Source organism: Triplophysa rosa, linkage group LG3 (genome assembly GCF_024868665.1).
Source record: "Triplophysa rosa linkage group LG3, Trosa_1v2, whole genome shotgun sequence".
In the NCBI taxonomy this organism is placed as follows: Eukaryota; Metazoa; Chordata; class Actinopteri; order Cypriniformes; family Nemacheilidae; genus Triplophysa; species Triplophysa rosa.
The window spans coordinates 5,859,696-5,882,544 of NC_079892.1; the positions used below are offsets into that span (position 1 = coordinate 5,859,696).

The 22,849-nt window shown below is 38.7% G+C and overlaps 4 protein-coding genes across 4 annotated transcripts in view; 3 read left to right on the forward strand and 1 right to left on the reverse strand.

Moving 5' to 3' along the window:
• Nucleotides 1-5,450, forward strand: part of znrf1 (zinc and ring finger 1) — a 25,617-nt gene extending 20,167 nt beyond the window's left edge. The window contains exons 3-5 of the mRNA XM_057329108.1: nucleotides 1,253-1,358; nucleotides 2,248-2,337; nucleotides 3,781-5,450. Coding sequence (XP_057185091.1) covers nucleotides 1,253-1,358; nucleotides 2,248-2,305 — 164 coding nt within the window. The 3' untranslated portion in view covers nucleotides 2,306-2,337; nucleotides 3,781-5,450. The remainder of the gene's footprint in view (nucleotides 1-1,252; nucleotides 1,359-2,247; nucleotides 2,338-3,780) is intronic.
• Nucleotides 1-22,849, forward strand: part of ccdc135 (coiled-coil domain containing 135) — a 175,672-nt gene that overhangs the window by 62,066 nt on the left and 90,757 nt on the right. The gene's annotated exons all lie outside the window — the stretch shown is intronic.
• ldhd (lactate dehydrogenase D) lies at nucleotides 5,386-15,036 on the reverse strand. Its single transcript, XM_057329086.1, has 12 exons — nucleotides 14,834-15,036; nucleotides 14,434-14,546; nucleotides 12,990-13,131; nucleotides 11,193-11,334; nucleotides 10,954-11,113; nucleotides 10,675-10,874; nucleotides 9,946-10,074; nucleotides 9,699-9,826; nucleotides 8,511-8,601; nucleotides 8,312-8,423; nucleotides 6,070-6,248; nucleotides 5,386-5,484 (listed from the first exon to the last, which is right to left on the reverse strand). The coding sequence occupies exons 1-11, from the start codon at nucleotides 14,918-14,920 to the stop codon at nucleotides 6,083-6,085; spliced, it is 1,470 nt and encodes a 489-aa protein (XP_057185069.1). The 5' UTR covers nucleotides 14,921-15,036; the 3' UTR covers nucleotides 5,386-5,484; nucleotides 6,070-6,082.
• The window catches only part of snrkb (SNF related kinase b), a 16,499-nt gene continuing 10,868 nt past the window's right edge, over nucleotides 17,219-22,849 (forward strand). Inside the window, exons 1-2 of the mRNA XM_057329082.1 lie at nucleotides 17,219-17,570; nucleotides 22,324-22,849. The exon at nucleotides 22,324-22,849 is cut by the window's right edge and continues 141 nt beyond it. Of these exons, the coding sequence (XP_057185065.1) occupies nucleotides 22,402-22,849 (448 nt within the window). The 5' untranslated portion in view covers nucleotides 17,219-17,570; nucleotides 22,324-22,401. The remainder of the gene's footprint in view (nucleotides 17,571-22,323) is intronic.

The following is a 22,849-nucleotide window of genomic DNA, read 5'->3' on the forward strand; positions in this document are numbered from 1 at the left end:
ACTGCTAATGCAATGCTCAACCATTTTTATTGCGAAAAATGCATTCTCACTAATATAGCTTCTAAGATCTGTGTGTGTTCGAGTCATTAGGCTGGTATTTGCATGCAAGTCTGATCGTGCTAGTTGTTGCCCTCAAGCTGTTATCAGACGATGAGTTCACACCTCCACCTCGTCTGTCTACAATAACACACATAGCAGTACGAGTAACCATCTTTAACTACTAGTAATCTAAACCACTCTTAATTTGAATTAACAAAGTGTCTTGTATGGCGAGTGAGAAACAGAGAAAGAACTGCATTTGCATCATTCACTCACTTCTGCCCCCTGCTGGCAAACAAGACGTCTACTGCTAAAACACTGTTTAAAGGGATGATTCACCCAATAATAAAACAAAATCTGTCATCATTCTTTCACCTTCATGTCCCTCAAAACCGGTATGACTGATCTGTTTCTGTGGAACACAAAAGTTATTTTGAGAAATCAATGTCTGAGTGGTTTTGTGTTCATACAATGGAAGTCAATGGGGGCCAATGTTGTTTGGTTACCAGCGTTCTTCAAAATATCTTCTTTTGTGTTCTGCAGAAGAAAGAAAGTCATGCAGGTTTGGAATGACATGAGGGCAGGTCAATGATTAAATCATTTTAATTTTTGGGTGAACTATCCCTTTAAATCTGCAATGGCAACCATCTCATCCAGACAAGAGAAATATGTTGTGACATGTCGGTATTGCAGATGTACATATGAATATTACAGACAAATGTCTTGTGACAAGCAGCCTTGAGTTTTTTATATAGGCTTTGAATATGCAATGAATGAGAGAGACTGAATTACTAGTTTAGTTTGAAACATACTATAGGCCTGCGAATAAAGATAGGAGCCCTGTCAAACAGCAAAGGGCCATACATTTTATTTTAAACAGATTGAAAACTGAATTTCAAAAAGGACACTGTAGGTCTGTGATGGGGTTATTAATGATTTGTAAATAAAACAAACAATATATTGACTTCTAAAGCCACTGTTTGTATTGTATATTCAATTCATTAATATAATTTATTTGAATTGTTTTGGCAACTTTGTTCTCAGCGTATGCAATTAATCTGATGAATCATTCAGCATATCGTCACATACTACATTCAATTAAATTGTTAAATGATTGACAGCAGCAAGTTACATAACTGCGTTATGATGCATGAAGCTGAATATGTTTTGCGGTCGCTGTGAGTCTGAAAATGTGTGTGTGTGTTTATTGTAGATGATGTATTGTCAAGAGATGCGGGAGAGTGTGTAATATGTCTTGAGGAACTACAACAAGGCGACACCATTGCTAGACTGCCGTGCCTCTGTATTTATCACAAAAGGTAAGCGCCATCAAATCAAATGTTTTTTTTTTAATTGTGGAATTCATATTAAAATATGTTCACGTTGAGCCAACACCATTAACCAAATAATGCTTTTAATTTGCCATAGATAATGATAATGAGGGATAGTTCACCCAAAAAACATTCTGTTATCATTTCTTCACCCTCATGTCATTCAAAACCTGTGTATGACTCTTTCTTCCGTGGGACACAACGGAAGATATTTTGAGAAATGTTGCAGTGGTTTTGTGTCCATATGGTAGAAGTCAATGGGGACCGGTGTTGTTTGGTTACCAACATTCTTCAAAATATCTTCTTTTGTGTTCTGCAGAAGAAAGAAACTGATGAGGGTGAGTCATGACTGCATAAATGTTGTCATGACTGTATACAATGATGTTGTTGTTGTGTAACTATAATTGATATTTCAGTTGACTTCATTCTAAGCATTTTAGCATAATGATTTTCATCGAACCACAGACACTTTCAATTGGCTTTATATTCTGACATTTAAGATGTTGAAGCACGATCAAACTAATTTCTCACGTCTTAGTTACACATTGTGTTTTAACCGGGCGTAACGTGAAAAGGCGTCATCTCTTCCATGTAATTCTGAATGTTTGTCTAAACCAGCTGCAGCCGTGACCGGCAACAAGACGTTTTGTCAGTCGACTAGTGTCTGTCGCTTGGGATAGCTCCACCTACCATGAAATCTGATTGGCCTAGAATGCTGCCCCAGATTACTAAATGAGTACAAATGTTGTGATTTGCTTTTTCTTTCAGAAAAATAGAAATTATAAATTCATTTCACATGTCATGTGATAATAGAGGTTAGTCTTTTTGAGAGAAAACTGACATTAAAATGAAAACATTTTTATCTTCTTTTCATTAGCTGTATAGACTCCTGGTTTGAGATTAATCGCTCCTGCCCCGAACATCCCTCAGACTGACCGTCATCTACTTCTGCTACCACTGAGAAAAGGTAAACACACATACACACAATAATGTATAACACATAGACATTCACCTGTACACAAGCATATACCTAACAAACAAACAAGAAATCATTAATAACCATCATAAATTGGAATTTTTGAGTGTGTGGGATTTTATTAAAAAAGAAATGAGTAGTGTTATTATATTGACTTAAAATGAAGAGTTCATTTGTAAAAACAAATACAAATGTTATTGTGTAATCATGTTTTTATTGTGTTATTTAGCTGTATGTTTTTAGTTATTAATATATAATCAAAACAACTCAACTGCAGTTTGATTGATATTACTTGGAATGCACAGTAAAAAAACATGATTGTTGAAACTTGTTATCGGTTTTTGCAAATTAATTCTTCAAATCGATTCTTTAAGATGATTATTAAACAGACTATAAAAATAATCTCCCACTGTAGGACCTTATTGTATTTGTTATGAAAAGCTTTTTTCTTAATTACACTTCCTGGAAATGTTCTTAGACACAGTAATTGCGAAAAGTATCATCCGAGCCGTCTGAAGGTCACATAACCCTGTGCTTTTATTGTGGAGCTGAAATATATGTTTGACGCAAGTGAGTCAAGCTGTTTTCACACTCGACTCTTCCTTAAAGGGATACTTCACCCAAAAATGAAAATTCTGTCATCATTTCCTCACCTTCGAGTTGTTCCAAAATCTGTATCCATTTCTTTGTTCTGATGAACACGGAGAAAGATATTTGGAAGAATGCTTATAACCAGACAGATTTTGCCCCCCATTGACTCCCATAGTAGGAAAAAATACTTTATAATTTTTTGTTCTGTTGAACACAAAAGAAGACATTTTGAAGAATGTGGGTTCTGGGACACTTTTGACTACCATTGTATTTTTTCCTACTATGGTAGTCAACGAGGGGAAAAATCTGTCTGGTTATAAGCATTCTTCCAAATATCTTTTTTGTGTTCATCAGCGTAAATGATGACAGATTTTTTTGGGGGAAGTATCCCTTTAATAGAAGCAAATGTAGACCAGTTTAAATAAACCAAAAAGTAAACAATTTTTTTTTCAACATTCACACTTTTTATAGACTTGAAAGCCTTTATTCTAAATTCTATTTTGTTGTAGTTCACTTTCATTCACACTGTTTTTTGGAAGCTGGACCACTTTAATATTACATTTAATTTGAATAAAGTTTTAATTAATTGCTTCATTTTGAACAGCATTTGAGCAATTAAATCCATTTTCACATTAATCTGAAGGATGATGCATCAAGCACAAGCTTGTTGCATTATGCTCCTAGTTTTTAACCTGTAACCTTGTAGCCAAGATTTAGAAATACACACATGTGAAAATAAAAACCCAAGATGGTCTCATGACCCACTCTTAAAACCAAGTGTTAAAACACCCTCAGACTCTGTCGTTGATAGTTTCTCATTGTGAAAACATTTGTCTGTTTTAGGGCACTTTATGGACCTAAACCTGGATAACCTGACACAAAAATAACCAAATAACAACAATCCACCAACCAATTCGATCAGACCAGGAAGCGGAAACGTGTCGTTGCAAAACTGAACCAAACAGAAGAGTTCATCCAGTCAATACTGTCATTCGCCACTCACCAGAAACTCCTACCTGCTGTGCTAGAGACTGCTTAACCGCTAACAGGGCCAACGCCAACCCTGAACACCAGATGTCTGGCTTCTTGCCCCCCCTACATACTCCGTGTTCTCGTAGACGTGCGTGTTCTGTCTGCATTTCTGCTCCGACTGCTCTCTTTGCATACGTGTTTTTATTTAGAAGAAGAGGCGGGAGAGGGGACGTGGGCGGGGCATAAACATGGGCGGGGCACAGGCGGCATAACAAGTAGGACGTAGGTCAAGCTTTGCAACCAATCCAGAGGCCATACCTGTCCTTTCAGTTCATAGATGCTGGGGGCGTTGCTTGAGCTTCGAAACGTCCAATGAGGAACTGCGGGTGTGGCAGAGGGCGGGGCTTGGGGTTTTGTGTGTGCATTCAGTGTGTCGGTTCACTCTTTGGTGATGTGTTGGACAGCCGGTGGATGTAGATTTACTTTTTCTGTGTGTGATCGTGTGTCCACAGATGGGAAATGTATAAATTGTGTTTCCTGTTAACGCCAAAGGAAGGTAAAGACAGCATGTTGGGGTTGGGGGTTTACGTTTAAAAAAAAAGAAAAGAAGAGAAATATACCCAAGGTTTGTCTTTCAAATGTTTACAAGTCACAGTAGACATCTTCCCCATTGGATTCAGATGATAAGCTGAACGCTAGTTGTTTCATCATCCGCAATTTTTGGACAGTTATTATGAAACGCCGACCATAATCTTCAGACAATTTCCCTGTAAAAGCCTTGAGTATGTATTCGGTGTGCGTGTATGTGTGTGTGATTTCCAAAGCTTCTGTCCCTCTTCTCATGTTTCTCATGTTTTCTGTATGTGACCGACCAGCTTACGGTCCGGTAAGGTAATGTTGCTTCACTACTGTATATAAAAAGCCAAGATAAACTGGTGTTGAATCTATTACGAGATCATTTGTATGATCTGCATTTACTTTTTATTTTTGAAAACCTCACAAGAAACCTATTTAATCTTCAGGATGCCTCTCTGTCTACTGTATAAACAGCAATCACTGTTAGAAAATAATGTTGCTGAAATTGTAAAAAGTCAAAACAAACGAGAACGGAATGAAATGAAAAAAGGTAGAAAAATAACCACGAGAAGACGTTTTGACAACCTATTCATTTTTGTGTGGGATAGAAATATAGCGTTTCTGAAGGGTTTTCTTCTGCTTTGTGCCTGTAAATGAGGGCATATAAACACCATCCATGAAAACAGTGGATAATTTCGCCTCAGTGTGTAAAACAAATCAAATAAATAAAAAAACAGGATGGAGGTGGATAGTATAGTACTATGCGGTGCAGCACGGGCTGCATAAACTCGGTTTCTTTTTTTCTTTTCACATTTTTGTATGCTTTTCTTTTTTTTTTCAGAGGACATGAATGGACGCCTGTTTTTAGGAGGTACAAACTAATTGTCTGATGGTTTTGATGTGCAATCTGTGGGGCGAGTAATAATGACGATGATCATACATATAATTAAAACGAGATGAAATGAGTCCAGATGTTTCTTGATTTTATTCATCGGTCCACTGCGAAAACAACAATTGGCTTTCATTAACATCACCATTTACATTCATTTATTTATATTTACAATTTTTGTAAAAGATGAATTTAAAAGCTGCCTTTTCAAAAGAACAAAAACAGATTTAATGAATGTGTATATTCCTTATTCTGAATTACACTAAGATTTGTCAGCAGCACATATGTTCATATAAATATGTTCATACACATTTAGGAGGTACAGTGACCAGACTAAACAAAAGGCACAATGATTTAACAATAATTTACGTTTTAAAATGGCGTGAGGTATTCAAATTAATTTAGAAACTCGAAGTAAAAGGAAAACATTTAAGAAAAAAATAAAGGGGTAAAAGGCATTAGGAGGATAACTAAAACAGAATCATTGTTTTAGAAAATAACCATTTAATACTGAAGAAAAGAAAAAAAAAACGTTTTTCCATGTGCCGATTTATTACTATATTTCACAGTTCCTTATCCTTATAAAGTTGCTGGCTTAAAGATTCAATCTCCTAAATATTTACCACAATAAAAACCCGCATTCTCCTGTCCTCTACTGGTCAGAAAGTGTAGTGTATCTGCTTTGTTCCGCTTGCCTTTTGTGTTCTATTATAACACCTTCCCAGGATTCATGAGGTTCTTGGGGTCCAAGGTGGCCTTGATACCCTGCATGGCCTCTATAGCCAAGGGTCCGACTTCTTCCCTGAGCAGGTCTCGCTTCCCTAGACCCACTCCATGTTCTCCAGTGCAAGTTCCATCCATTTCTAATGCCCTCCTGAGAGAAAGAGAGGGCGAGAAGAGCATGAGAGAAGTCATTAAAACACACCTCCAAGAGTCTTTGAACGCACATATATCACAAAAAATGCAAATGTAAAAATCTATTTAAAAACGCCCTTGACAATATGGCTCTGTTGTTCTCAGACACTGTATTGTTCTCTTGGGTTTATTGAGGTAAAGCGTTTATCTCATTAATCAGCAACTTTGAAGTGACAGTGCAGAGAGAAAATGGACGACCAATAGAATAAATGTATTACATTTATTGGTTACTGGCATAGAGGGAGTGATGTTGCTTCAAGGTTAAAAATCTGGGCTGGTACCCACAAGGCTGCTCAAATCCCAGCGTTATATAAATAACAGACATACACATTTCAACCAGTCAGATTTTTGTCCAATAAAATGCTCTCAAGAATAAGAATATCCCTCCCCGATACCAGTGCTGGGCGAGTTACTTCAAAAAAGTAATGAATTACTAATTACAGTCAACATTGTAATTAAATTACTCACTAATTACACTGTCTGAAATGTAATTGTATTACTCATTACTAATTACTTATTAAAATATCAACATTGACCACATGGGCAATAAAAATGAAACTCTAAACTCGTTTGCTTAAAATAAATGTTACCTGTAAGATATAAACATTACACTTTGCAATACATATGCGTTTACATAAATTAAAACAAAACTTAAAACGCATTAATTTGAACACGCCTAACTTATTAGTAACGCAAACTTTCCCAAATTTATAGCAATATAGTTTTATATAAAATTTACTGAATTTGCAGCATATCGCTGCTGTCCGTCTCAAACCTCGTATCTCCATATTTCGTGAAAATAAATCATTATTAGTCACCCTTCATGTTTGTCACTGGGATTTGCAAATAACTAACCAATAAAAAGTATTAAAAAGTGCTTGTCAACTTTGACAACACAGTATTTAATCATTTAAAAAGTACAGTGTTTTTTCAATTTCCTGAAAAAATGTGAATTTGGACATCCGAGGTTTCAGAAGGACAGCGACGATATGTAATGCAGGTACATCATGAGTAACAAGAGATGCACTCATACTAAATTACTCCACCGATACCGATAGCCGAGTGATATCTACCGATACTGATTCTGAAGATTAAATTAATATTTCTTAAAGTAGTTCTACTTCAAAATGAAAATTCTGTCATCATTTACACGCCATCTTGTCATTTCAAACCTGCATAACTTTCTTTCTTCTGCAGAACACAAAAGAAGATATATTGAAAAATGTTGGTAACAAAACAGCACAGCCCCCCATTCACTTCTATTGTATCCAATGCAAGTGAATGGGGGGCTGTTAACAACATTGTTCAAAATATCTTCTTATTAATCCATTAGCACAATACCATATGCTTCTGTTTTGCAATACCAAAGAACAGTTGCAACCAGAAGCAAAAGCCCTTTGATATATCCAACCCCAGCCACTTGTTTCGTTTACATTTACATTTAGTCATTTAGCAGACGCTTTTATCCAAAGCGACTTACAGATGAGGGAAACAATGGAAGCAATTGCAACAACATAAGCACAACAAAAAGCATAAGTGCAATAAAAGAAAATTGGTCTCACATAGCCCATCACAGTATACAGAGCTAAGTTTTTTTTGTTTGTTTGTTTTGTTTTGTTTCATACGAAATAACACAGGAGAAAACAAAGTGCTTGTCTAGTCTGAGGTCCTTAGACTGTTTGGAATCACCAGCATTGGCAATGTTGAGTCGTATATTCAGTTTCTTTTCTTAGATGGATTCTGAGGTTTTTCCACCCCCACATTCTCCTACAGAATGATGCCGACTGGTCTCAGGGGTTCCCTTGTGCTACAGGAATCCAACACCACCTGCTTTGTCTTATTTTTGAAGGTTGTTCTCACAGTATAAAAATGTCCAGGCCCTCACCACATCACTATTTCGTAAAATGAATGAAACCAATTCTTAAAATTCCCAATCCTTGTTGCAATACACAACCTGGTGTATTGCAGCCACTTTTGCCAGCCCCATAATAATACTGATATCAGGAATGGGATTTAAAGTACCTGGCCACTCTCTCTGTGAAGCCATGAACCCTTTGCACTTCATCCGGGTCGTTGGGATCCAGAACCATTAGACAGTGGAAGTTCCCATCACCCACATGTCCTGCAATCGGACCTTACAGAGGAAAACACAAACGTTTTACAAATCAAAACTTGACAACAAAACCGTTCCGACACAAATCAGGCGATCAAGACAAAGTACCTGTAAGACGGTTACGGATAAGATCTTCTTTTGTTTCAACTATAATCTGAGGTAAGCGAGAAATAGGCACACACACGTCTGTAGAGTATGCCTGTAAGAAAAAAACCCACATTTATACAATGTTTAGTGTCTTATGTCTTAAAATGTATTTCAAAAAGTTTGCATATGCTTCTTATTTTTAATATACAGCCGTAGAAAAAATGAGACCATTCCAGTTTTGCCATTTAACAGCATTTCTACATGTATTGTGGCCATTCCAGTCAAGTGTCTGTTGAATGTCAATAGAAAAAAACCTCAGGAAGGACATAAAGTCATCAACAGCCATGTGACAGCTGTTATTCCATAAATCGTTGCTGTCTTTCTAAAACACTTGTATGTCCAAAATCGCTGTTTTTCAGAAAATGGAAAAAACCCTACTTTTTCATATTACATACCGTGTTGTCAAAGTACTTTTTTTTGGTTAGATATTTGCAAAACCCAGTGACAAACAGGGTGACTAATAATAATGATTTATGGCAAAACATAAAAATCACGAAATATGGAGATGCGAGGTTGCAGAAGGACAGCAGCGATATATTCATTTTTGAATGGATCCTAAAATACATGAATATGAACTTGTTTACTTTGCAGTATTCAAGATCTGCAAACATTGCATCTTTTTTTCTTTTATCAGTTCGTTTCAATATTCTGCAAATAAATGCCCGTAAAAACCAACGTTTTCATTTGGAATTTGGGAGAAATGGTGTCACTAGTTCACAGAATAAAACAAACATTTATTTTACAAAAACGTACCTATAAATAGCAAATTCAGAAAAACTGAAATTGGAGTGCTCGCTTAATTTTTACCAAATCTGTACAGTACAGAATAAACCAGACTTTAGACCTTTGTTCAGAAAACAATGAAATACTGTTTAGCACCTCTTCAGAATAACAGCACACATAAAAAAAAAACTGGGATCACAAATCTGTAAAAAAAAATGTACATAGTAATATTACTGCAACTTTTGCTGGAAGATCAAGACCATATGATGACCCAAAAGTGGCAACTATTCAAAAGTCCTCCCTCATAGTACAAACACTGCTGAGTTATAATAAAAAGGTCATATTGTTGAACTGGTCCCAAGTCTATTATAGCGGATAAACAGCATTAATCGGAGTCAGAATCATATGCGCAGTGAACGTTCTGACCTTGCAGCCTGGCCTCAGGGCCTGGGCGGCGTACCACGCGTCATGACGGGCCTTCCACAGTCGCCCACGAGTCTCCTCATCCTCTGCCCAGGCGAAGTCAGAGCCCCCGTTTTCCCGAGTGATCTCCTCTGAACAAAGAGCATGTTTCACTTCATTGTGAACGTTCACATGATCCTTCAGCTGTCAAACCATAACAGAAACTGTTTTCATTTTGTAATAAATTGTAATTTGGGTTACCCACACATACCTGTGATGGACACCTGCTCCTCCATGCTCTTTGAACTTCCGTGGAACTCCAGGAAGAGAGTGGGTGCTACGGCGTAGGACAGGTTGTTGAAGCGATTGCAGGCGTTTATCATCACGTCGTCCAAAAACTCTATGATGAAACGCACCGGCAATGATTTACTGTAGATTTAAAGCATTTCTGAGAAGAAAGCCCTGCCATTTAAAGATCTAGAGACCAGTCATGCCTGATTACTCCCAAATTGGATGGAGCTGCTGGTGGAATATTTTCCCTCAGTGAACTGCAATAGGAAGAAACACTTTGTTTTTCTGAGAACTAAGCAATTCATTAAACCCGTGAATGCGCTCAGACTTCACTAGGCATATGGGCTGCGATGGCTTTTGAATAAATGTTTATGATTTTTGCAAGACTCTGCAATGAATAAATTAGAATAAAACAAACCGTTCGGAAACTAGTTCGCACAGCCGAGACAGACCACAGAGCATGCATGTAGGTGTAGACTGGTGCCACAGTCCAAGATCTTAAGAATAATTTTTTACTGCTACATCAAGGTTATGAGTTAGATTTTAAGGGAATGCCAGTACTCATAAAATGTTTAACCTGGATGTACAGTATGCCAATCTGGATAAAAGCATCTGAAAGTTGTGAATCTGCATAAATCGAAATGTTACCAAACGTATCTAAAGCCTCGAAGTCTAAAGTCCAAAAATGTTCCCGTTCAGTATCGCTCACCTATGCGGGCAATGGGCACTCCAGCCTGCAAGATCTGTACAGTGCTGTCCACCGCCGACTGGACGGATGGAAAAGCGCAAACAGCTGACACCATACTCTCCGGAATACCGTACAGCCGTAGCGTGGCTTTAGTTATAATACCCAAAGTTCCCTCTGATCCCACAAATAGGTTTGTTATGTTATAACCAGCTGAAGTCTTTCTGAAAGAGCATCAATAAAACTTTCTTGTTTAAGGTGTTTATTAGACAAGAGAAGGTTTTATTGGGCATTGGGTGATACCTTGGACGACGCCCCTTTCCAGCTGTGTGCAGGACCGTGCCATCTGCCAGCACCACCTCCAGGTTCATCACATTTTCACGCATTGTACCGTAACGGACCGCGTTGGTGCCAGACGCACTTGTTGCAGCCATGCCGCAGAGAGACGCGTCAGCACCTGGATCTGTAGAGATGTCAGTATCCCATTGAACACCAATTAAACAGCTTCAGAGTATTCATAAATATAAATATATTGGACTGACCGACAGGGAACCAGAGGCCAGTGTCACGCAGATATGCATTCAAGGCTTTGCGTGTCACGCCTGGCTCCACGGTTACATCAGAGTCCTCCTGGTGAAGATCAAGCACCTGGTCCATCTTCCTTAGGCTGAAACACACACCACCCTGACACATACAGTGAGGGAAATAAGTATTTGATCCCCTGCTGATTTTGTAAGTTTGCCTACTTACAAACAAATGAAGGGTCTATAATTTTTATGGTGGGTTTATTTTAACTGATAGACACAGAATATTAAAAAAAATCAGGGGAAAAAAATGTTATATAAAGGTTATAAATTGATTTGCATTTCAGTCAGTGAAATAAGTATTTGATCCCCTACCAACTAGCAAGAATTCTGGCTCCACAGATTGGTTATGTGCCTATATGGACCACAGATTAGTCCTGTCACTTTAAGAAAGTACTCCTAAATCAGCTTGTTATGTATATAAAAGATGCCTGCCAACAGAATCTGTATCTTCCAGTTCAACCTCTCCAACACCATGGTCCAGACCAAATAGGTTTTAAAGGATGTCAGCGACAAGATTGGAGACCTGCACAAACCTTGAATAGGCTACAGACAGAAGCTTGGTGAGAAGGAGACAACTGTTGGTGTGATTATTTGGAAATAGAAGATATACAAAATAACTATCAAATGCCCTTGTTCTGGAGCTCCCTGCAATATTTCCCCAATGGGGTAAAGATGATCATGAGAAATGTTAAAGATCAGCCCAGAACTACACGGAAGAAGCCTGTTAATGATTTCAAGACAGTTGGGAACACAGTTAGCAAGCAAAACATTGGTAACACATTGGTAACACGCTATGCCACAGTAGACTGAAATCCTGAAGCACCCGCAAGGTCCTCCTGCCCAAGAAGGCCCGCCTGGCTCGTCTTAAGTTTGACAATGAACATAAAAATGATTCAGAAAAGGCTTTGGCGAAAGTGCTGGCACTGCTGTGAGACCAAAATGGACTCCTGTGTTTGGAGGGAGAGAAATGCTGACTATGAGCCCAAGAACATCATGTCTACAGAGAAGCACAGTGTTGGAAACATTCTGCTTTAGGGCTTTTTCTCTGCTACAGGTATACAGGATGACTTCACCGCATTGAGGGGCTGAGGGACGGGCCCATGTACCGTAAAATCTTGGACGAGAACCTCCTCCCCTTAACTAGGTCACTGAAGATGGGTCATGGATGAGCCTTTAACATGACAAAGACGCAAAACATATTGCCAAGACAACCAAATAGTGGCTTAAGGAGAAGCACATTAAATGTCCTAGCCAGTCTCTAGACCCTAGTCCTATAGAACCTCTGTGAAGGAGGCTAAAACTCCAATTTGCTGAGCGACAGCCAAGAAACCTTAAAGATTGACAGAGGAGTGGACTAAATGTATCCGGACACATGTGCAAACCTGGTGACCAACTATCAGAAATGTCTGACCTCTGTGCTTGCCAACAAGGGTTTCTCCACAAAGTACAAAGTTATGTTTTGCTTGGGGATCAAATACTTATTTCACTGACTGAAATGCAAATCAATTTATAACCTTTATATAACATTTTTTTCCCCTGATTTTTTTTAATATTCTGTGTCTATCAGTTAAAATAAACCCACCATAAAAATTATAGACCCTTCATTTGTTTGTAAGTAGGCAAACTTACAAAATCAGCAGGGGATCAAATACTTATTTCCCTCACTGTACACAGTCCCGTTACAAGTGAATTGGCCCATTTGTATTTTCATGCATGTGGTAAGGAATTCCTTTCAAAAAAGACTTGACCAACCTTCAAAGCACCGACTCCTCCCTCCAAGCCCGTTCCAGTGCCAAAGGGGATGATGGGTAATCGATGGTGGTGACAAATTTTGGCGAGAGCACTGACCTCCTCCACGGATCGGGGAAACACCACCACATCTGGCGGTCGACATCTGAAAAACACCATAAATATAAAAACATATTTAACAAATTAAATACATCTACAAATATTAAGATTGCTGTAAACATTGATATTTAATGGATTTAATGTTGTAATGGGAATTTATATTGGTTTTAATGGAAGCTATAATTGTGTATCTGGCTACCCTGCTAAAAAAACAATAGAAACCATTAAATAAGTAATGGTTTTAAAGGGATTTGTATTGGTTTTAATAGATAATGTAATGGTGTCTACCCTGCTGAAAAAAACCATAGAAACCATTAAGGACGTTGTAATGGTTTTAATGGTTTTATAGGGATTTGTATTGGTTTAAATGGAAACTGTAATGGTTCTACTGGTGTGTGATGGAATCTATTGGTGGGATGTTAAATCCTACTGGAATAATGCCCAAAACACACTATAAAAATGCTTTTTGTAATGGTTTTAACGGAAACAGCTATTGGTTCATAATGGTATTTTAATGGAAACCAATAGAATTTCTGTAATGGTTTCTATTGGGTTTCTATAGTTTTTTTCAGCAGGGTACTGATATCCCTCCTGAAAAAAACTACAGAAACCGTTACAGAAAATCTATTGGTTTCCATTAAAATGAGCTTTTTCCATTAAAACCATTACAAAATTCATTTTTCTAGTGTGTTTTGTATTCCAGTAGAATTAAACATCCCACGATTCCCACCAATAGATTCCACCACATACCAGTAGAACCATTATCGTTTCCATTAAAACCAATACAAATCCTTTTAAAACCATCAAAACCATTACAACTTCTTTAATGGTTTCTATCGTTTTTTTTTTCAGCAGGGCTGTGATGGATTCTATTGGTGGGATGTTAAATCCTACTGGAATAATGCCCAAAAACACAATACAACAAGAAATTTTGTAATGGTTTTAATGAAAAAAGCTATTGGGTAATTGTATTTTAATGGAAACCATCTCTTGGGTTTCTGTTTTTTTTCTGCATGGTTAAACTCTTATCAATTGTTGACCATTAAACCTATTACAAAATTCCTTTACGTAGAGTTTTATTCCAGTACGATTTTATTTTTCCCATCCGCGAAATAACATCCAACCAATAGAACCAGTAGAGAACATTATAGGTTTTATTAAAAACAATGAAAAAATCCCAATATAACCATTAAATCCATTAATGGAACACTTGGAAGATCACGAGGATGATAAACCATGCAGGTTTGTTACATAAGTACACGGTAAGGGAATTAAATGTTTTGGGCGAACTGTACCTTTAAGAGGCCCGTGGTTGCCATTGGTTGGCACAGACAGGTATGGCACTCACCTGTGCACAGACTCGTCTCTCCCGTGCTGTTCTCTCACCGCTAAACCCACGGAGACGCCTTCATCTCCAGTGACCGCGCGAAACGCCGCAATGACTCTCTCCACGGCTCCAGTCTAGACGAACATGTTCGTACAAAGCAATAAAATCACAGAAAGTTTGCATGCATGACTCGGTGGTAACAGGTAAGAGTGTAACGTTAAATTAAAAAAAAACAATTATCATATGTTTCATTGTTTTATTGCATGTGTTGATTATGCTACATCAATGTCTTGTTGAGAAAAATGAACCCGTGTTCGATTTATTAAGTAATAATCTGTAGCGTAAATCCTGGTGCTGAATGCCTTTCGTCTATTTATAAGGTAATAAATACAGTTATGTCATGTTTAACGCTAACGCTTACTTGAGCAGATGAATATCTCCTGCACCTCCAGAAGATAGCCGGCAGCCGCGAAAAACCCAAACGCAGGGTTTGTCCCAACAAGGTCATTTCTGTTACTTCTAGAATAACCGTGCTGAAATAATCAACCTTCCATGCATAGACGTTTAAAAGTTTATTCGAATATGCTTCCGGATTAACGTCAGAGCGAAACGCCTCCACTGGACATCAAGCCCCGCCCCCGAAGTGACATGTAAGTTGATTGGCTCAAAGTGCCACTTATGAATATTAAGTAGCACGACATGGCGTTTCAGGATGGTTATTCAATTATCATTTAAAAGTAAACCTTAAGCATGGTAGAAAATGATTAAATTTGTGTCTCGCGTTCGAACACATTAATTGTATAACACAATATTTGTATATTAATCGTGTTCCGCTACATTACAATGTGAGTTATGGGTTCTTTGTATTTCTCTGAATAGAATAGAATAAAAAGCAGATACACGTGAACTAATATTGAATTCCTGGAGATTGTTTGGGTTGCTCTTTTCATTCTCGTTTCATTTTGTAATAGGGATGGATAAGGTTTATTTTCTGCTCTTACAAATGATGTTTTAGGCATAAAATGTATTCCATACACCACAAGGGGACGTTATTACAACAAAAAATAGAGTTGCAATTGTGGTCCATTTCAATGCTCTATGGTTATTTTAATAGAAAAGGCCACAAGGTGGCGATATTACCATACACGGTTGCTTGTTTTGGACCACAATTCTGTAGTCTAGTCCACTGTTTTTAGTCAGTATGTGAGGTCAGTAGCAGGTTTCAAAACTTATACTCAGGTGCATGCCTGTGCAAAGACTTTGTGAGAGTTTAATTGTTTTCCTAGTTATGAAATGTGAAGACTTAACAAAAAGAAAGCACACAAAGGACATTTTCATTGTTTGAACAGGCAGGTAGTATAAATCCAAGATCATGCATGACCAAAGTGTAACAGTATATCTCAATGCACAAAGGTCACCCAGGTGATGTGAGGTGTGTTTCTCTAACACAACTAAATCAGTGCATCAACTGACCTTTAATTGTGACCTTTAATAGTTTGTTAGCACGCGAATGAGGATGAATTCATTTGTTGATTGATATGCGAGTCTAGTTAATGATCCAGGGCTTTGCAATCTGCATAGTTGGGGCCGACAAGTTACGGCACCGGTTCCTATAGTAACGTGTGCATTCTCTGACATGTGCGAACGTCATTTGTTTCCCATTGGGAGAGTCTGTTGTTCGCTCCTCTAAATAGTTACATTGTGTCCATGTTGACTAACACAGATGAAATGCGTATATTTTAGCAAAGAAGCTCAAAGTCGATCAATGGCCAAACCTGTTCCTAATAAAACACCCATGAATGATGTGAGATCAAACAGATGTGGTTTGACCAAGGCTTGGTCTTGGCGTTCCGAATATAAAGAGACCATGCTATTTTACTTATTTTATAAAGCTGGTATACTGTATAATTTGGGTTAGTCAGTGTGTGATTGTTGAATTGTTGAATTTTAGAGACCGGAAAAGAGAAAAAAGCAACCAAACCCTTTGTGACAAAGGCATTTCTGACTTGGCGAGGTGATGTATTTTGATGACTTCACCGTCTCCTTGGTTTTCGTGTTTTGATTTAGGATGTCTCTCAGTAACACTGTACAGGGGAAGTGTGTGCCCAGAATCTTGATCATTTCTTCCTGTGGATTTCTGGAATGTTAAGAATGTCCTATGTTCTGACTTGTACATCCGTCACTATTAACTCTCATGGTCTTTTTTCTTTATGAGCAGGAATAATAACCGAAATTCCCCCCTTTAAAAATCTTTTTTCCCCTCTGCCCTCAAAACCCATTTGCTAACTATTATTAAAGCTCTAACTATTTGATGCTTTTTAAATGTGACTGTTATCAAATACAATTGCTTTCATTTGGGGTCATTCTGACAAATCCGGATAGACCGTTGGCAGCAGTTTATCTCTACAGACTGCACACAGTCATAAAATCCAGGAATCGAGAATTCATTATTGTGAAATATTTAATGTAGTTTTGAACTTTAAGACCCCAAACAAAAGTAATGCATAACATTTATAATGAAGGGCGTGAAAGTTTGTTTATATAATACAAAGCATTTCCTTTGCCAGTATCCTGAATACTCATAATGACAGCATTGTTAGAATATTTAAATGGCTCAAATTAAACAACTCATCCATCTGATTTGCATATATAATTTAACATAAATTAAAACCTAAACCGCACGCAAAATGAGCGAAATGTCATTGTTAGCACAGTTTTTCCATTCACTCCCTTCGCCTAATCATACCCGGGTTGCATAAGAGTGTCCCTCAGACTTCAGAAACACTTCTTCGTGTGGCCCTGCCTTGCCTCAGAGCTCTGTCTCTCTTTCACCCAACTCCGGGTAAGCTGGAATGCATTGACGTCAGAAGAGGGAGAGAGCGCTAGAGCAGAAGTGAGCGCGCGAGCACTGCGGAGCGACGCGCACACTGGAGCAAAAGAGCTGCGACGCGCGCACCGCTACTCGTCCGTATTGGACAGCGGGCATCATTTGTTTATAGACAAGCGCAATAATACCGGCAAACAAATCGGACGTTTTGCATATAGTTGGAAGCGAATGTATTATTACGCCTCCTGAAAGAAACAGACGTGGAGCATACATCTACAGCGGATGATTTTACATAAATAGACGCGTGAATCGCTGCATATCACTTCAGATGGTAAGTTTATCATAGAGAAAGATACGTTTTGTGTGTTAATTTGTTCGTATGATCGCACGCATGTTGGAAACGCAGGTATGTTTGTGTCAGTGATGTGCGTCATTGAAATACGCTGCGAAGTCGGGACTGCGCAGCCGAAGTTCGTGTTGTTGAAGTGACCCACAGTGATTGAAGTGCAACGGTAGTTTTTATGCACCAGACAGAAACCATTATAACAGGTTATAATATGAATATGAATTGTATTGGTTTTAATGGAAGCTAGCCTATTATGTTCTCTGTGGGTCTCTGGTAGTGTATTTGGGTCCTATTGGTGGGATGTTGTGTGGTGGAGCCAATAGCGGACCATTAAATCATATAGTGGAAAAGAGCCAAAACACAGTTAATAAAGACATTTTGCAACGGTTTTAATGGTAAACATATGACGGTTCATACTATTTGTATTGGACACCATTACATTTTGTATTGTTTTTACCAGCAGGTTTATGATGATGGCTGTTTTGATAGATTAATAAATCTGTTGATTTTCTTTTAGTAATTTGTTAGAATGAATAGTGTTTAAATGGTCAATCTGGTTGCCAGTGGGTCAGATGCTGGCCTGCATCTTGTTTCTTTCCAGTCTCTCTCCTCCACACAAACACGCTCGGTATGGATGTTACCCTATCCTCCATTCTAATTCCAGGAGCATTTTCTAGCAGTGGTATAGCATTGTAAAAACACAGTACATGTACTATGTACTTTGTTTTGAAACATTTTTACTCTGCACCCTTTATTTGTACTCTGCTAAGATGTGAATTTAAAGTGAAGAAATATTTGTCATGCCCCGAAGGGACGTTAAAACTGAAAATGAAAGCTGATAAGAGAGAGTCATGCTTTGAAAAGTCATCTGAGATGTTTTGCTCACAAAATGCAGTGAATTACGGGTGAAGCCTCTGCATCACTGCCTAGATGCATAATGTATATAGCAGCCACCCAAAGTCCTAGACTCAGCATTGTGTGTGCATACAGTGCATGTGTGTGAGCATATGTGTATGCTGGCAAACTACCAAGTTTGTTGTGGTTTCACAGTGATGGTGTTTGTGCTCATGTGTAAGGTCACTGCGATATCGCAGTAGTATTGTGAGACACATCAACCCATCACAAGGCAGGCCTGAGGGGTTCCTCAGAACCAGAGGAGCGAGATCATGCTACAGTGACAAAAAGTGACCATACAATAGAAACAGTAAACCAGAGTTTCTGTCCTAGACAAGCCCTGACCACATCAAACATTTTTGTGGCTTGTTTTGTGTTTCTGTGGTGTTGTGCTCGGTAGCCCCTCCCACTGTGAAATTTCATTGGTGCAAAATTGAGCTTTTCGAAACAGTGGATTGAACATAAACTATCTTCTCATTGGCTGTAATTTAATTGCAGTTTTGGACCGATAAAGGGATAGTTCACCCAACATTGAAAATGTTTTCATTATTTACTCCTCGTGTCATTCCAAACCTGTATGACTTACTTATGTCTGCAGAACACAAAAGAAGATATTTTGAAGAATGTGGATAGCCAAACAACATTGGCCCTTTTATGGACACAAAACTCATTTCTCAAAATATCTTCTGTTGTGTTACACAAAAGAAAATTCATATACAGGGTGACATGAAGTTGTAACTGATGATGAATTTTTCTTTTTGCGTGAACTCTTACTTAAGGTGTTAGAATAGAAGATTATGTGGTTATTTGAGTGTATGTGTGTGTGTGTACACGTTAATGCACTCTGAACAGTAGGCACGCAAGCTCCCACTGCACCACGCTGACTTCACCACCATGAATGTTGCATGATGGGAACATGGGGCAATGAGATCATATTTAAAGGAAACCCCACTCCATCCTGCCTAACCCCCTTCTCTTTCACATCTCCACTCGTCAATCAGCCCACCCTCCTTTAAACGAGAGGGGTATGACTCATCCTTTAACACCTCTCCCCCCAGTACCTCCTGTGAAACCGCAAGCCTTCTGACAGCCCTGCGAATGAGTTTGCGTGTATCTGTGTACAAATGAGTCGGGGGGTCTGTCTGGTGACAAAAGACCCCGGCATCTCTCGTTCAGCCAGCGGACATGTTCTCGTGGTGGTGCTGTTCAGAAACGCTGAGCCTGCTGGTTTCCAGTCGCCTCGATGAGCGAGTTCTTCGTTCGCAGGAAGAGAAGGAAAAGGTCTGGGGGAAATGCGCCGTCTGCATGCGTTTGCATCCGTGAGCCTTGTGTATCTGCGAAAGTCAATCCGAACTGCGGATGCTGGGTGTCTGCCTAAACGCTATCCGGAGGAAGCACGGTGCGTGCTCCCTGCTCCCAGTAGGAAATACACGGGCGAGTTTTGTGTCCCTGCCATGCTTTGTGAATGATGAACATGGAAGGGTGGGCACTGGGCAGCCCTATCCTTCCTCAAAATGAAGGCCACCCGGTCTTTGTTATGTCCTTGTACACTGTTGATCTTTCCTTAACTGGCTTTTTATCTCTCTCTCTCTCTCTCTCTCTCTCTCTCTCTCTCACCACTAAGTAAATACATTCACAAGAGGCTTTGAAATATCAAAGTGCCAGTGTAGTGTACAGTAGCAGTGTAAGTTTCTACCACTGTTAAGGGGTAGGTCACCCAAAAAGCGAATATACTTCCATTGATTACATTTTCATTTTAAGTGAACATTTGCGTGTCTTTCAAAGCAAACATATTATTAAAAGGTCCAGTGTATGAAATTTAGTGGCATCTAGCAGTGAGGTTGGGAATTGCAACCACCAGTTCACTCCACCCCTCCTTTTGAAGCACTACGGTGGCTGACACAGAACTAAGATGTCGCCATGTTTTCGCTTCTTTGCCAAAGGAGATAACGTATTTACGAAACGCGTTCTGTAGAGCAGTTTGTCCATTTAGGGCTACTGTAGAAACAACATGGTGAATTCCATGTAAGGGGACCCGCGGTGTATGTAGATAGAAATAGCTCATTCTAAGGTAATAACAAGATAACGCTTCATTATGTAAGGTCTTTATAAACCTCTGAAGACATAGTTATGTTTATTGTATTGCATTTCTGTCAATATATCCTCCACAGAATTACACACTGGACCTTTAACGGAGTGTTTCCTGAATGCATTGTTGGCTAAATATGTTACTCATGAACAATACTATAAGATCTTTGTGTTGTGTGCATGTACGATGTGTGTGTGTGTTCCAGTCGGTCACAAATCAACCCATCAGACAAAGGGCAGGTCATAATTAGCAGCGTTGATTTCAACAGACAAGAACATCTCTGAGTCCATTTAATGTGTATTTGTGTGTCAGCCATATGTGTGTGAGTGTCTTAGACTTGGCGTTATGGCATTAGTGTTCTGTTCAACCTCTAGCATTGGTCATTAACTATTCAGCTTCTCCCATAGCACCACACACACTTATAATGATATCCCATTACAGGTATTGATCCACACCATTTGTGCTACGCCCCCGTCACCCGACTCCTCCGATGCAAGTCCCAAATGCACTTTACTCTTTCCACTTATCCTTTTCTTTCTGTTCACTTTTTATACTTGCCAGGGTTCCCTCCAAGATTACTATAGTTACTCAACTACATTTGCTAAATACTAAAACTATAACTATTAAAACTTTTCTGTTGATTGAGATAAAAAAATATTGGCCTAAATATTATTTTGATTACATGAGAAATGTTACATCTGCAATGAAGACACTAAAATTATATAAAAATAAATTATGAAATAAAACAAAACAAAGTATCGTGGCAATATGAAAAAAAGGAATAAATAATAAAATAACAAGAAAATTGCTCAAAATTAAACAAAAATGAACTAGAAAACGAAATATATAATAAGCTAATTCATAATATTATAAAATAAAATTGAAAACAAAACGATAAGAACTCTTGTTTCCTTGCTCCATATCTTTATCATTCATTCGTATTTGTGTTTAGTGTTTCTTTTTTAAATTCTTTAAATGTTAAAATTCTCATTCATCCCAAAAATTACAAAAGAAACAAAAATAAGCCCATCCATTTCTTTTAGATGTATACAAACTATTTGAACTGAATGCGCTACTGATGAATTGGCATTCATATTATGAAAAAAGGGATGTCATCATTAATGTCACTTCCTGTGATTGTTAATGGGCTTTTTAAGCATGCTTTGGTTATTTATGTTCAGCTAGTATTGTAATAGACTAGACTTTAGCCATTCATGTTCGCACATGCATTGTCACTCCCTTCAGATTTTATAATAGATGAGTATTCACTATGTTAGGTAACAGGATGTTTTGTTTTGTTTTGAATTTGTTAACTAGTTGCTAAGTACAGTAACTGCTATATAGCAAAAAAATGAGCTAACGTGATTGTTTGAAAGAGTAGCTTTTAGGATTTTTTACATGGGATTGTCCTAAAATATCTGTCTTTTAAGCGATCGCAAGATCAATACATTAAACCAGTTAGACAGCTTATACCTTTCACACACACACCATCCTCTCTTCAATAACACTGTGCGGGGTATGTGAAAGTCAAGTGGTGTTCGGATCTAAATGTAGCACTGTCTATTTTAACACAAAGAACACTTTTGCAATAAAAGGTTCTTGAGATGGTTTTACAGCCTTATGCCAAAAGAAAAGCTTTTCAACTTTACCGAAGGCGAGAGCGGCATTATAACCTACAGAAGGTACAGGTCAAGGGTCTGCTGGTTCTTTATTTAGCTTTTTCCTCACTGATTTCTCTGCTTTGTGTTTCTGCAGGTGATGTTTCACTAAAGCCCCAGTTTCCATCATAACAGAGCCCAGCCCTGCAACTGTACCTCCACTCCTCGATCCAAAATGGCTGCCACCAAAAGCGGTTACGAGGGCAAGATAGCCGGCTTGTACGACCTGGACCGCACGCTGGGCAAAGGCCATTTCGCCGTGGTCAAACTCGCCCGTCACGTCTTCACAGGCCAACTAGTAGCGGTCAAAGTCATCGACAAGACCAAGCTCGACGACATGGCGACCGGCCACCTGCTACAGGAAGTCCGCTGCATGAAACTGGTCCAGCATCCCAACGTGGTGCGGCTTTACGAAGTTATCGATACGCAAACCAAGCTCTACCTCATCCTGGAGCTGGGCGATGGAGGCGACATGTTCGATTACATCTTGCGTCACGAAGGCGGGGTGGCCGAAGACACAGCCAAAGTGCATTTTGCCCAGATCGTCCGAGCGATCTCCTACTGCCACCGTCTCCATGTCGTGCACAGAGATCTGAAGCCTGAGAACGTGGTCTTCTTCCGAC

Excerpts from the sequence above, each read along its gene's own strand:
- ldhd (XM_057329086.1), bottom strand. The coding sequence starts at position 14,920 with ATGACCTTGTTGGGACAAACCCTGCGTTTGGGTTTTTCGCGGCTGCCG. Across the intron at positions 10,875-10,953 it reads GGAAAGGGGCGTCGTCCAAG|AAAGACTTCAGCTGGTTATA; the intron begins GTATCACCCAAT and ends ATGCTCTTTCAG. Across the intron at positions 8,424-8,510 it reads TATCCGTAACCGTCTTACAG|GTCCGATTGCAGGACATGTG; the intron begins GTACTTTGTCTT and ends TTCCTCTGTAAG.